The sequence below is a fragment of the Lynx canadensis genome, chromosome C1 (assembly GCF_007474595.2).
Source record: "Lynx canadensis isolate LIC74 chromosome C1, mLynCan4.pri.v2, whole genome shotgun sequence".
Classification (NCBI taxonomy): domain Eukaryota; kingdom Metazoa; phylum Chordata; class Mammalia; order Carnivora; family Felidae; genus Lynx; species Lynx canadensis.
Window position 1 is genome coordinate 151,317,586 of NC_044310.1, and position 12,687 is coordinate 151,330,272.

The following is a 12,687-nucleotide window of genomic DNA, read 5'->3' on the forward strand; positions in this document are numbered from 1 at the left end:
TTTTAAACATTCAGAGATTTCTTTCTTGTGACCTAAGTCTCTAATTAGCCCTAAAATTATTTTCTTGAGTAGTCTCTTTTAGTTAAGCTATGGAAAAATTATACTTGTGGACCAGCAGCAATTCTTTTCCCTGTCATCTTTTCCCCAAATTAAAATCTCCTGGTTCATTTGGGGCCTTTCATATGTCTTATTTTTCTGGTTATCACAATATGAATGTCTACTAAATTCATCAGACATGCCTCCTAAGTAATAATGCAATAAGTTGTAGAATTATTTGGTCATAATTTGGCTAGTATTGAGTCAAAAGGAAATGTAAACTACTTTTAGTTCATAATATATTCTTGTAGCATTTATTACATTAGCACTTTAAAAAATGCTATCATTATATATTGTTATATAGTGTTTTTCTGAGTAGTTTATAACCCCTAGTACTATTAGTGCTAGTTTTCTACTTCTGTGTCTCTAGTGCCTATCTGGCACATAATGCATATTTGGTGTGTGTGTGTTTGTGTGTGTGTGTGTGTGTGTGTGTGTGTGTGTATGTGTGTGTGTGTGAAAGAGAGAGACACTGATGTTTAACCTGAATCCCATCTTCGTCTTTGCAATGGGCCACTTATTTTGTTTTCCTTCTTTAGAGCCTCCCCTCCCCCACTGCATTTTTTTGATGTGGTCATTGGTCAAGGGGCTATACTTCTACAAGGATGAGCACAGGACCCATAGTGGCCAATAAAATTCCACTTTCTCAGGAATATAATGGACACCAGAGGAGAGAAGGCCCTTCTCGTCAGATTACCAACTGTGAGTATTATGTGAGTCAAGAGAGTCTGAGGTTCTTGCTTCTATCAGATGTGGAGAAAGGTCAATATAGAAGAAAGCATGGCTGAGAGGGAAAGAATGTCATCAACTCTTTAAACAATGAATGCAGCAGCCATGGCCCAAAGCAGGTCTGTCCTTGCACTTTTTGGTTATGTGACCCAATAAATTCCCCCTCCTCCTTTCATATTCCGCCTAAGGTGGTTCCAGTAGGCTTCTTTTATATTCTGTTATGGCACTGACTCACTGATAAAGTCTCGTGTGACCAAAAAAGATTTGGAACCCATAGTGCCTTTTTCTTAAATCTTCCTGATATTCTTATGCATATCCAGGGAGAGTGATCTACTACCAAATTTGTAAAAGCTGAACATGACAACATATAATATATTTTATCCTAAAATTAGTATAACATTCGAAGTAGAAGTAGAACTAGCCTCAGGAATAATGAAATCATCCAAGAGTGCAAAAGTTTGGTTTCCTTTTATTTAAAAGGGGGCAGATATAGCAAAGAATTTTATCCTCAAATGAGAACCACAATTACATGGTAAAAGCAGATCTTTATTCTTCACTCACCCAACTTTTATTCCAATCCATTGTCCTCTCTCCACTACTCCACTGCTATTTGGTAGGAATTAGCCAAGTAAGGCCCTGTCTCCTGAGGACGGACCCGACTACACATCAGCCTGTACCAGCTAGACTGCGGTTAAAAAAAATCCACATCTTCTGAGTTAATTTCTATTTTCTCCAATTAACAGAGAAGGTCATATAGAATATCAAATAAAGAGATGATGCATTCTAGAAGTATGCCTTATGAGACCAGCCAATGAAAGGGGTCTCTGGACCAGAAACAAGAGTCAGATTTAGAATATTGCCTGAAGGGAGAATTTGGAAGGCAAGCATTTGTTTGGGGGATTGTTGAGCAAAAGACGTACTCTTGCTTAATTCTCTCCAATGCCTTCAGTGGTTCATTTCCAAATCTTTTAAGAGTCTTCTTATATGTTGTATGTATCACGCTAGGCACTAAAAATACAAATACCTCATGTTTCATTCCTTCGCTGGTACTCACAGTTCCACAACTATGTCCTATTCCAGATTCTCATTCCTCGCCTTGAAACTTCTCAAGCTTCAAAATTTCTCTAAGAGTTTATATCCCCCAACCACTATCCCAAACTTCCAATATAGGTACTGTTTCCTCTTTCAGTACGTTTTGCACTCTGTTGTTTACCTATAGTGTAATCCTTTACACTGCATCCTAATGCCTAGGTATTGTACTTGTCTGTTTCTCTCACACATCTAAGGCACAGTATTTGCTTTTTCACATGAATTCCCAGAACTTACTAGCTCTTAATAAATGCTTATTGAGTGAATAAACAAACACATGAATGCATACATGCATGAATGAATGAATGAATGAATGACTAACAGCATGGTCTCTACTCTGAAGAAGCGCAGTCTAGCTGGGGAAGAAATAACCATTAGGCTAATTAGCAACTAACCATTGCATAACAGAGATACGATCCAAATATTGACAGAGCATAACATGAACAGAAATTAATTGTTCCTTTGATTTTGTGCCTTTTTTTTCCTCGTGTCTGCTTTATTGTTTGTGCTCAGAGGAATATTTAAAACTCACTGTTGAATTATCTATGAACAAAACCCTGATATCTTTGAAGGAAGGATTACCATCCAAATCTATAAATGGAATAAAACAAATAAGAACATTAGATAAAGAAAATACTGCTGGCTGCCTACAGAAATGCACTGAGACTATCTCAGTAAGGAACATTTCCACACAGGCCTAACAAAGGGAATAGTAAAATTATGGCCTAGTTTTTTTTAGTGACTAGAGGACCGTTGTTATATGTTGGGAACATGGAAATTCCAGAGATAGCTATGATGAGGAAGCTTCACAGACATTAAATGAGAAGAGTCCTGCTGTCAACAATCTCCAGAGGCTACGTCTGCAGGAGGAATTTATCAATATGCAATCTCTACCTTGTTTGGTTTGACATGTGGGTCGTTGGCGGGTTTGTTACTGGGAGCTATAGATGACACTAAAAAGAAGAGGGAGCATTCCTACCACCTCTTTTTTTTTTTAGTTTTTGGTCCCAGCCTTTTTTCAGTTCCTCATCATTTTGGCCAGAACCAGATCTGCTTAAATGTTCTGTCTTCAGAATGTCTTCCTATTGCTGTATTTTTCACATTTATTTTGAAGAATGATAGTTTATAAAACAGGATCTAATTCAAATCTTCTAGCATCCTTAAGATGCACTGTTTTTCATTTGGGGCCCTCTGGAGTCTGTGATAAGGGTACTATACTATTTGTGTGGAATATGAGAAACTATAGGAAAGAAATGGGGTGTTTCTGTGGGCTTGGGATTACCTCCGTGATAAGGATTGAAGACATTTTTTAAATGTTAAAACAAATACTGTGATATTATGAAAGATGAAGGTAAATATAAGAGAAGAATTTAAAGAGAAAGCATGAGACCTGAAAAGAATGCCAAGCTTTTGAGGTTAGCTGTTGCATTTTACTTTGACTCAAGGCATTTTTGTGAAAAGGTAATGGAGAACCATCTAGAGGGGAAAGTTGACCCTGTCCCAAGCTCGTACCCAGCCTAGCCTCTCCCTGGGCCAGGAAAACACCTGTTTCTAAACACCCAGGGACTTTTGTACAGTTTTTGAAATCTCTTAATTTCTATGTTATGGAATTATTATAAATAATCATTATAAGTTACATATTACAACATAAACATAAAATATATAGTAGCATATGGCATGTAGAATGTCTCATCCCAAACACAGACCACTCAGGACTATTTTGAACTGACTCCTGGTCGTCACATCGCTATTTCAGCTAACACATAAAGGATTATTTACTGACTACAGTATTGCTGGCAGTGATCATCACTACAGAAAAAACTTGATCAATTCAAAATCTTTAAGGCTTGGGACAGAGATTGGGGCCAAGTTTACCTATATATTTGTGACAGTTTTTGAAAAGATGTGCTAAGCAAATATACCAAGTAGTGTTTGTAAAAGAACTGTTTACTGGACACAAATTTTAGAGTCACGAATTCCCAACAATGTAAGTGCATTGTAAGCAAAAGCTAGATGTTGCTTAGGTTGGTATTTTGATATAATAGGTACAAATTATTTTTATCTATTCTTTAAAGCAGGACTTCTGCTAGACATTACATTTTTACCCTAGTTCAAATTGCAATATTTATTTGAAAACAATAAAATATTGTTCCTGTGGAAATGTATTATTTACTCTGACTTTTAATCATTTCGGCTCTTTTCCTCAAGTCAATTGACTTATAACTGAGTCTACTTAGTAGAGGAAGTGAACAAAAGGAGGTCACAGTTAAGACTAAATCCCAGTTAGTCACCTAAAGTTCCAACAGTCACATCCATTATATTAAGAAACTGTGCTTTAATAATGCAAGAGTTGGCAGCAAAACAATAAATGTCCAAACATGATAAATAGCAGGTTAACCACCTCTGCGACAGAGAGAACAACAGTATCAAGCTAGCCCATTTTTGCTTAGTCTTGTAAGAGATACAATCACAGTCTATAGTTTTATTTTAAATCTGTCACATTAGGGGCGCCTGGGTGGCGCAGTCGGTTAAGCGTCCGACTTCAGCCAGGTCACGATCTCGCGGTCCGTGAGTTCGAGCCCCGCGTCGGGCTCTGGGCTGATGGCTCGGAGCCTGGAGCCTGTTTCCGATTCTGTGTTTCCCTCTCTCTCTGCCCCTCCCCCGTTCATGCTCTGTCTCTCTCTGTCCCAAAAATAAATAAACGTTGAAAAAAAAAAATCTGTCACATTAGAGGGTTACCCAACATTTCAAGATATATTAGGGTGCAATAAATAGCTTACCTTTTTTGATAGTCGTTTACGGGAAAAATAATGTGCTTTATGGTGCAGAGAAGAACCTTAAACATGGTCAATATTGAGAATAAAATCATATCCCACCTGGGTGACTTTCTCTGTCACGTTGTGTGTTCGATCTTTAACCTTGGGTGCAATAATGGTTTTATCTGAAGAAGGAGGGGATGCATTCTTTTTTTCAGTTTTGACATCTGAAAAATTCAGAGTGAGCTGTGGAATCTTGTTAATGGTGCTGTATTTGTTGAGATTTGAATCTGACGTGGATCCCAGGAGGCTTGACTTGATATGATTAAAAGGCCCTAAAAAAATTGGAAAATATTTGTAAAAGCAGGATCAGGAGAAACAGAAGAAGAAAGAGACGGTTCTGAATGACCCGCTAATGATCCACAGCCAGTGTGACCCTGTTTCGGGAGGGACTAAATGCAGCCAGCTGGTACCTGACCACAGGTTTAGGATCACGGTCTGACACATGGAGCAGCCAGCACATGGGTATCGAGGGTAAGATGGGGTCCAAGGCGTGTACCCAGGGGGCAGATGACATCTTTGGCTGTTACTTAACTTCTTTCATTAAGGGCTGGAATAAAAGGAAAATAAAACAAAACAAAACACAAAACCCAAAAACCTCTACTCCCTATTATTGGCCAAACTGGTTTTTCAAGAATGTCTTTTTATAATCCAGGAATTATTCAAGGAAGAGACTTGCCTGTGGATAAAATCATGTCGGCCAGGAAATTTCTGAACAGGCTGTGTCCCCAGCTCCAATGTGTATTACTTTCTTCTCTGGGCCAATGACAAATGACAAGTGACGAACCAGCTGTCATGTGCTTCTACTACCTATGTGAGGTGTTTTACAGAGCTTCTAGGAATTTCAGGTAAGAGGGAGAAGGGCAAATGTCTGTGTGTACGTGCGTGCATTCTATTGAAAACTCCAGGATCCTGTGTGAAATTTTTAAAATCTTTCCTTCTTTTCCCCTTTCATTTACATTTAAGACTTTTTTTTTTTTTTTGAGAGAGAGAGAAAGAAAAGCCTCCATAAAAAAACCATACCAGAAGAATACTTTGGTAAACATAACTTAACATTGAAGTGACCATAGCTAGGTAATGGCTGGGGTTAGTGGTACCTGGTTATTTATTTATTTATTTATTTATCCATTCATTTATTTTCAAACATGCTATATGTTAGATCCCCAGAACTGATTCATCTTGCAGCTGGAAGTTAGTACCCATTTTCCGACCCTGGTCAATTCCCACATTTCTTTCCCGTGTAGACAATTTAGCAAGGTTCCAGGGCTCCTGGTTCCCTTGTCGAGGATAAATACACTGACTAGGTACACCTTGAGGTGAACTTACTGTGTGTTGCTTTTGAAGAGTCAGGAAATGCTCCAGAGTTTCTTGTATAATGGGTAATGCAACTTTTACTGATATAGAGCTCCTAAAAATTGGCATCAGGAAGAATTTTACAGAAAGCCTGAGCCCATGACTGTTACTCAGCCATTATTTTGCTGCCTCAGAGAGTGCTTCAAACACACAGACTGCATGACTGAGCTTGTTAGTCAGCACATTTTGCCTTATGCTACTTTTTTTCCTGTTCAGAATGAAACAAATACATTTTAGGGATCAAAAAGTACTTTATGCAGGGCTGAACACTTGAAAATTAAATTTATAGGTGGTGTATTTTGAACCACAATAACAAATCAACTCAGCTAAACTATAATGCTAGTAAAAATAATTGCCATCACCTGGCTGATAGTTAATTTGGAGAGAATTCACATATATTCCTTTATAAAATTTTATTTTTGGTTATTTAAAAATTTGAAATTGTTTTAAGATCATTTTCATCCATACTGCAGACACTGTGCTTCTTGAGGTGCAATTTTATTCACTCCCTGAGTTTTATCCATGATGATGATAAATCCATCTAGGTGAAAAATGTCATTGAGCAATTTGGGCATTTATTGCCCAGTATGCTCTCATTTGCATATAGACACTCACTCTCTTTTCTATTTATAAGATAACGAGAGAAATAGGAGCCAAAAGTGGCACCAAATTAATCTTGCCTTCAGACAGGTGTCTGATAGAAACCCCATTCTCTAGATCTCTCTATAAGTCTCCATCACAAACCATTGATTTAGTATTGCAACATATCCTAGATAGTGTTCTCTTTTTTGTATCATTGTATAATATTATGGCTATATTCCAGGCCTATATCTTAAAATTTGTAATTTGCGAAATATTCCAGGACTTCCAACATTTTAGATAATGTCTTTTTCTCAACTCTATTGTCATATTTTCACTCATTAGGTACTTTTACTGCACACAGGGGTACAGAGAAGAGATTAGAGAAAGTTGAGCTCTGATATATAGTTAAGTTGTGTTTTAAACCCTTAATGTCTATCTTTCAACTCTATTTCTGTCATCCTTCTATGTGGTGAATGTCTATAGCTGACTCTCTATGGAGTTGTTTAAAAAAAATCAGGCAAAAACATGGATGATCTATCACATTAGAGGAGACAAACACTGTTAAATATGCTTTGATTGTCCTTGTAACCAGTTTCTATAAACTCCACTGAACTGGCTACACCAATAAGCACGAGGTCTCAACCATGACAGTACTTCATCCTAGGGGCATTTGTTGGGGACATTTTTGTCTGTCACAATGATGAGAGGTGGCTCAATTGAAAAATTGTCCCATATGTCCAGTGGGCATTCCTGTAGGTGAAAGCCTGTTTATAACGATCTGAGCCTTGAACCTGTTTCACATATAAAGAGTACAATGTACTTTTAACATGATTTTAATATGTGTTGAACTTTGTAGAGCTACAACTACCATGTAAAGGAAAGAGTTTTACATTGTTTGGTTCAGAACTTTACCAAAAGTTTTTCACCATTTTGAAAAATTGTATCACTCGGAGTTACTCTACTTGTGGCATTTGAATTGCCAATACAAAATTTCAGACTTCACGCTATAAGGTTATAGTCTGTGTTTGCAGGTCACGAACAAATATGTAAACAAAGAGATTTGAGTATTTTTTTTGACAGTGTTGGAACTGGATATTAAATTTGCAGAGAATTACAGGAATCACACTGAAGATCATTAATAAAATTTCTTTCAAAAATATTTCATATGATTGTTCTCTATGTATGTAAAATGATACATGATGTAATGAAAAGAAACTATGTAGTAAGAACTAAACACTAACTGATTTGTCTTGAGATTGCCTGTTGGTTTCCAATCTCACGTTAGTAACTCTTTAGAGATCTGCCACAACTTCATCATAATGTCTCGATTGCCATTTCTTGTTCCAATCCATTTTTTAGTCCCATTGTTTAGGAAAGCATATGGTCTGCAAGGCCTTTTTACAATATTGGATAAAGAATATATGTTCTGACATTTGGTGGGATTTCTTTCTTAAACAGTGCAATTCATTAATATTGATGTTATCACATATGAAATCATGTTGACATTACACTGAGCTGTTAAGGGCCAGCTTACTGGTGAGAACATCATCCTTTTTCATTTTCTCCCCAGTTTATCTTGGGATATTTTTCATAATTCAATTTTGGTTATTTCCTGTTTCTAAAATTCATATATAAATAATTCTGGTCTGTTGTTGTTTATTCCAATACTGCTTTTTATTTTGTTATCCACTCATACTCCTGCTCTATCATTTTCTCTAGTACTTATCTGGATGATTTTCTCATGTCTTTAATGCTCTTAAAGCCATTTTCTAAAAATGTCTGCTCATTGCATTATGTCTTCTAGTGTAGTTAGTGATATTTGAGCATTAATACATTGAGAAATGTATCATTTTATTATAAACTGCTTTCCTTGTATTCCTCCTTTACATTACAGTTAAAGAATCATGTTGATCTTTTAGAAATAGGTTAACTTATTTCTAAATGTTGTTACAGGATAGTAAAATGAGTATAAAAAATATTGTTGCAAAACAAGGGGACATTGGGTCTGACAGGGCTGAGAAACCACTGGTCAATATATGTCATATGCAGATTTGCTCTCAGAATATTATAACTTCACTGAGTCCATATTTTAGCTTCTCGTATTTACTGGTGGATAACCCTTCAAACTGTTATTCTATTCTGCTTTTTTTTTTTTTTTGGTAACTTCTTAATAATAGAGATTTAATCTAGGCTTTCTTTTAAATCTATATATTTAAAGAATTCAGCAGAACCTAAAATGTTACTTAAAATACTTCATGCATGCTACTTAGATAAGACATTTACAATCTATTTCATCCCATAAACAAAGATCATTATGCTTTTTCCGCTGATTTTGAAGCAGATATTTATTTGCAGAAGTCTGAGTCTGCAAGCCAATGTGCATTAGCTTAGGTTCCTCTAAAACCTATCTAAATTCTAGTGAAAAAATTTCCCAAGATTTTAATTATGGTAAATATTCACAGTATTCTCGTTTTCACTAATCGTCAACCTAAGCAGATAGAATATGAGGCCAAAAGGGAATAAGCATCAAGGACTAGAAATCAGAACACAGGGTTTCCTACCTCCTAGGTCTATATTCAGAGAGGCCTTGGTTGAGGATTTAAAGGTGAAAGGCAGCCTCCCTGAGAGTGATCATGAACAGATGGGATTTAGGATTCTAATGAAAGAAAGGAGGATAACCTGAAAAACAAAGTAAATGAATTTAAATAAAATAAATGGGCAGAAATAAGGGGAAATAATAGCTTCAATAGAAAGGAATGTAAAACTCAAAGGTGTATAAGGAGGAATTGATGTTCTTTAGAGAAACATTTGCAAAATGGATGACCATTCATTTAAACGTTTCTGTATTCTAGAAGGAGACGAAAAACAGGTGACCAAGTAGACTAAACCAACATCTGGATAAAGCTCTAATATATTACAACTGTCTGATTAAATATAAAGTAGGCCATGTTCCAGCTACAAAGAAATATCCTGAATTTAGAGATCAAGCCAGAGGCTAAAGCAACAACTGGGAAGAATTTTAGATTAAAGATGTTTAAAATTTTTATGATAAGGTTATTTGAATTTATCATGAGTTACAAGATGCTAAAAGAGAATATATTCTCTTTTAGAAGTGCTGGAAATATAGCCAAGGACATCTGATAATTTTTTAAAAATGCTGTTTTCTTTTTTAAAGATCATTGCTCTTGAGGATAAAATGGGACACAAGAAAAGGAGAGAAAAAAAAAAAACTTAAGGTTATCACATCATCAGGTCTTTACACAATATTTCTTAGGGCACTGAGTTTATTTGGCTAAAGTTTAATAAAATGTAAATTGCTGAAGTGACTTAACGTTAGAAAAAAAGCAAATGCAGTGTTTAGTAATTGGATTTTGTAAAAGAACACTGGCAGCCAGTTTAAAACTTAGATAGACAAGAAGTAATCATATTATTTGTAGTCCATAATCATATTACTTCTTTGGGTGTGTAATATATAATTTTCAGAAGAAAACTATCACCACTGAAAATCAGTATGCAAATTCTTATAAGATCACAAAAACTTGGCCAGTGTAGCTTATAAGAAACAAGCTGTATCAGATCAGTTGATTTCCTTTGTGAGTCTGATAGGTTTTGTGGCTTGGGGAGGTGAAAGCTGTGATCAGTCTTGCAGATAGTTTTGTTTCTGACTCATATGCCAGATTCACACACAAGATGGAGACTGAACACACTATTGTCAGTGGGATGCAGAGTTCCTTGGAATAATAAGCAGGTGGAAGCAATAAAGGGGTAAAGCTATATTAAGGACCTATTTACTAAGTGGGGTAGGGGTGGGTTAATTTTTATGGATGACTTGGAGAGCAGTATAGGCAGAGAAACCACCACTAAATTTGAGGTGAAGATCAGTTGATGAGTGATTGAGACAGGATTAGGTTCACCTCTCACAACATTAAAGAGATTGTTAACAGCATTTAACGTACATGCACACATAGAAGCAGCAAATGCAATTTATTTGAATTAACTTTTCCAATCCTTGATAATGGGTTACACTTAGATCTCTGAAGTCTTATTTCAAAGATTCATAAATTTCGAGGAAATGTATTAAAGGGAAACAAATTTAATTCTAAGTAAGAAGGTTAAATGGAAATGATTCTGTTTTAGAAGAAAAGACTGAGTACCAATTGCTGTTCTTATAGTATGATATTATATCAAGATTAGATGTAACCAGCTGGAATCTCTGGCCACTCAGGATAGATAAAGGAGGGAAGAAAATTGCATTTCAGCAAGAAGGATTTAGGTTAGCTCTTGGCGTAACAGGCAGTAAAATAGATTTCCCAAAAAAGTTAGAGAATGGGATCCTCCCAAGATAAAGATTCCTCTACCATTTGTGTCAGAAATTTTGCCAACCACCTCGCCTGAGGGGAATAACCAGATGCTCTTGAGGTCCTTCCAAATGCCTGCCGAAATGATTTATTTTATTTGGTCAAGAAATTATTTTTGGGTGACTTTGATATTTAAGAACTGTAATTATGCATTTGTACACAAAGAAGTATAGAAATTTGTCTTTTATTTTTTTAAGTTTTATTTAAATGTGGTTTAGAAACAAAACCAAAAAATTTTAAAAGCGCACTTAATGTATTATTCTATATCTACTTAGCATGATAATTTTTCAGCGAAAATCTTAAAGAGCCAGATACTTAAGTATTTTTTGATAGTTTCAAAACCAGAGTCCGAACAAATAATGAAGACTTTGGAGGGTACATTTACATTAATTTTTAAATTAAATTTGCGCATTTTTAAATCTAATTTGGGAGTTTGACTTCATAAATATTAATGTGGGAAAACTTCCTACAATGGTTTAGAGTTTCCTAATCCCAAATTCTGACTTTGATGATTCATTTTTATTTAAAGACTACTGCTATTAAAAAATTGAGGGTCAAGGAAAAAGGGTTGGAGATTAAATGGATTTATGAGAGAAAAATAAAAAAAATGTGGTTTGAATGACAGCTGTGTGAACTACTAGTTTTAAGATAAGCAAGCTCAATTTTCTATTTATTGAGACAAATCAGATTCATTTTTCACTGCATTTAAAAGATCATTGGAAAATTAGTGTCTAATAATTAATTGCTAATTATTAAATGCTAAAGCCAATCATATTTCATACAAGCAAGTTAGCAAGGGGTGTCTGTATTCTGTTTCTTGACATTATATCCTGAATTATACTCAAATCACCATCACAACTGACACTAATTTGTTCCCTTTTAGAAACCACAGTAGACAGGCCGAGGATAGAATAATCATGTGGATGAAATACCATCCCGGTATTGGAGGTCACCTGCATAGACCCTTTTTGAAGTGCTCGCAAAATAAAATTGGGATGGGAGAAGCTGCCACAATTTCCCTTATTTTCAAATCACCGTGGATTGATGACCAGAAAACAGCTTTAGTGTCTAGTGCTATTAATTCATAAGCATCACCAGCTCTGACTTAATTAGGGAAGCAATTGAGAAATCAATATACAGAACTTCATAGTGATCAGAGTAGCAGTGACATACAGAAGAGGCCAAAACAGTGAATTTTAAATAATGATGGTTACCGGTGGAGACGTGTCCATGCAACATACATGCATCAAATGAGTCATTGTCACCATATGCACACTCACAGCGGCATGCATGGCCTATGTTAAAAGGCTAAGTCCAAATGTTTTCAATTTGATGAGAATAATATGATTACTATATTTTGTGATTCCTCGTACCTACTATGATATAGTAGAAAAAACAGAGGTGAATTTCAAATTTGTAGTCAAATCCAGACTTTTCCAGAGGTACTGCCCACTTAAACATTAACCTACAGTACCTATAGGTCATGCCAGTGATTTCAGACTAATATAGGACACAATTAAAAATGACTGAAATGTAATATAGAAAAATAGAAAATGACCATCATGCATGTACAGTTTACTACTACAGTAAGCTTAAAACCATACCCCCTGCCATCCAGGAACGTGAAACTAGTTTTAAGGAAACAAAAGAGGAACAAGTGAAGA

At 35.7% G+C, this 12,687-nt stretch overlaps 1 protein-coding gene across 1 annotated transcript in view; it reads right to left on the bottom strand.

The window, feature by feature from the left end:
* Positions 1-5,885: 5,885 nt before the first annotated feature.
* LOC116738221 (potassium voltage-gated channel subfamily H member 7-like) overlaps positions 5,886-12,687 on the bottom strand; it is a 34,469-nt gene continuing 27,667 nt past the window's right edge. The window contains exon 5 of the mRNA XM_032594111.1: positions 5,886-6,138. Coding sequence (XP_032450002.1) covers positions 5,886-6,138 — 253 coding nt within the window. The remainder of the gene's footprint in view (positions 6,139-12,687) is intronic.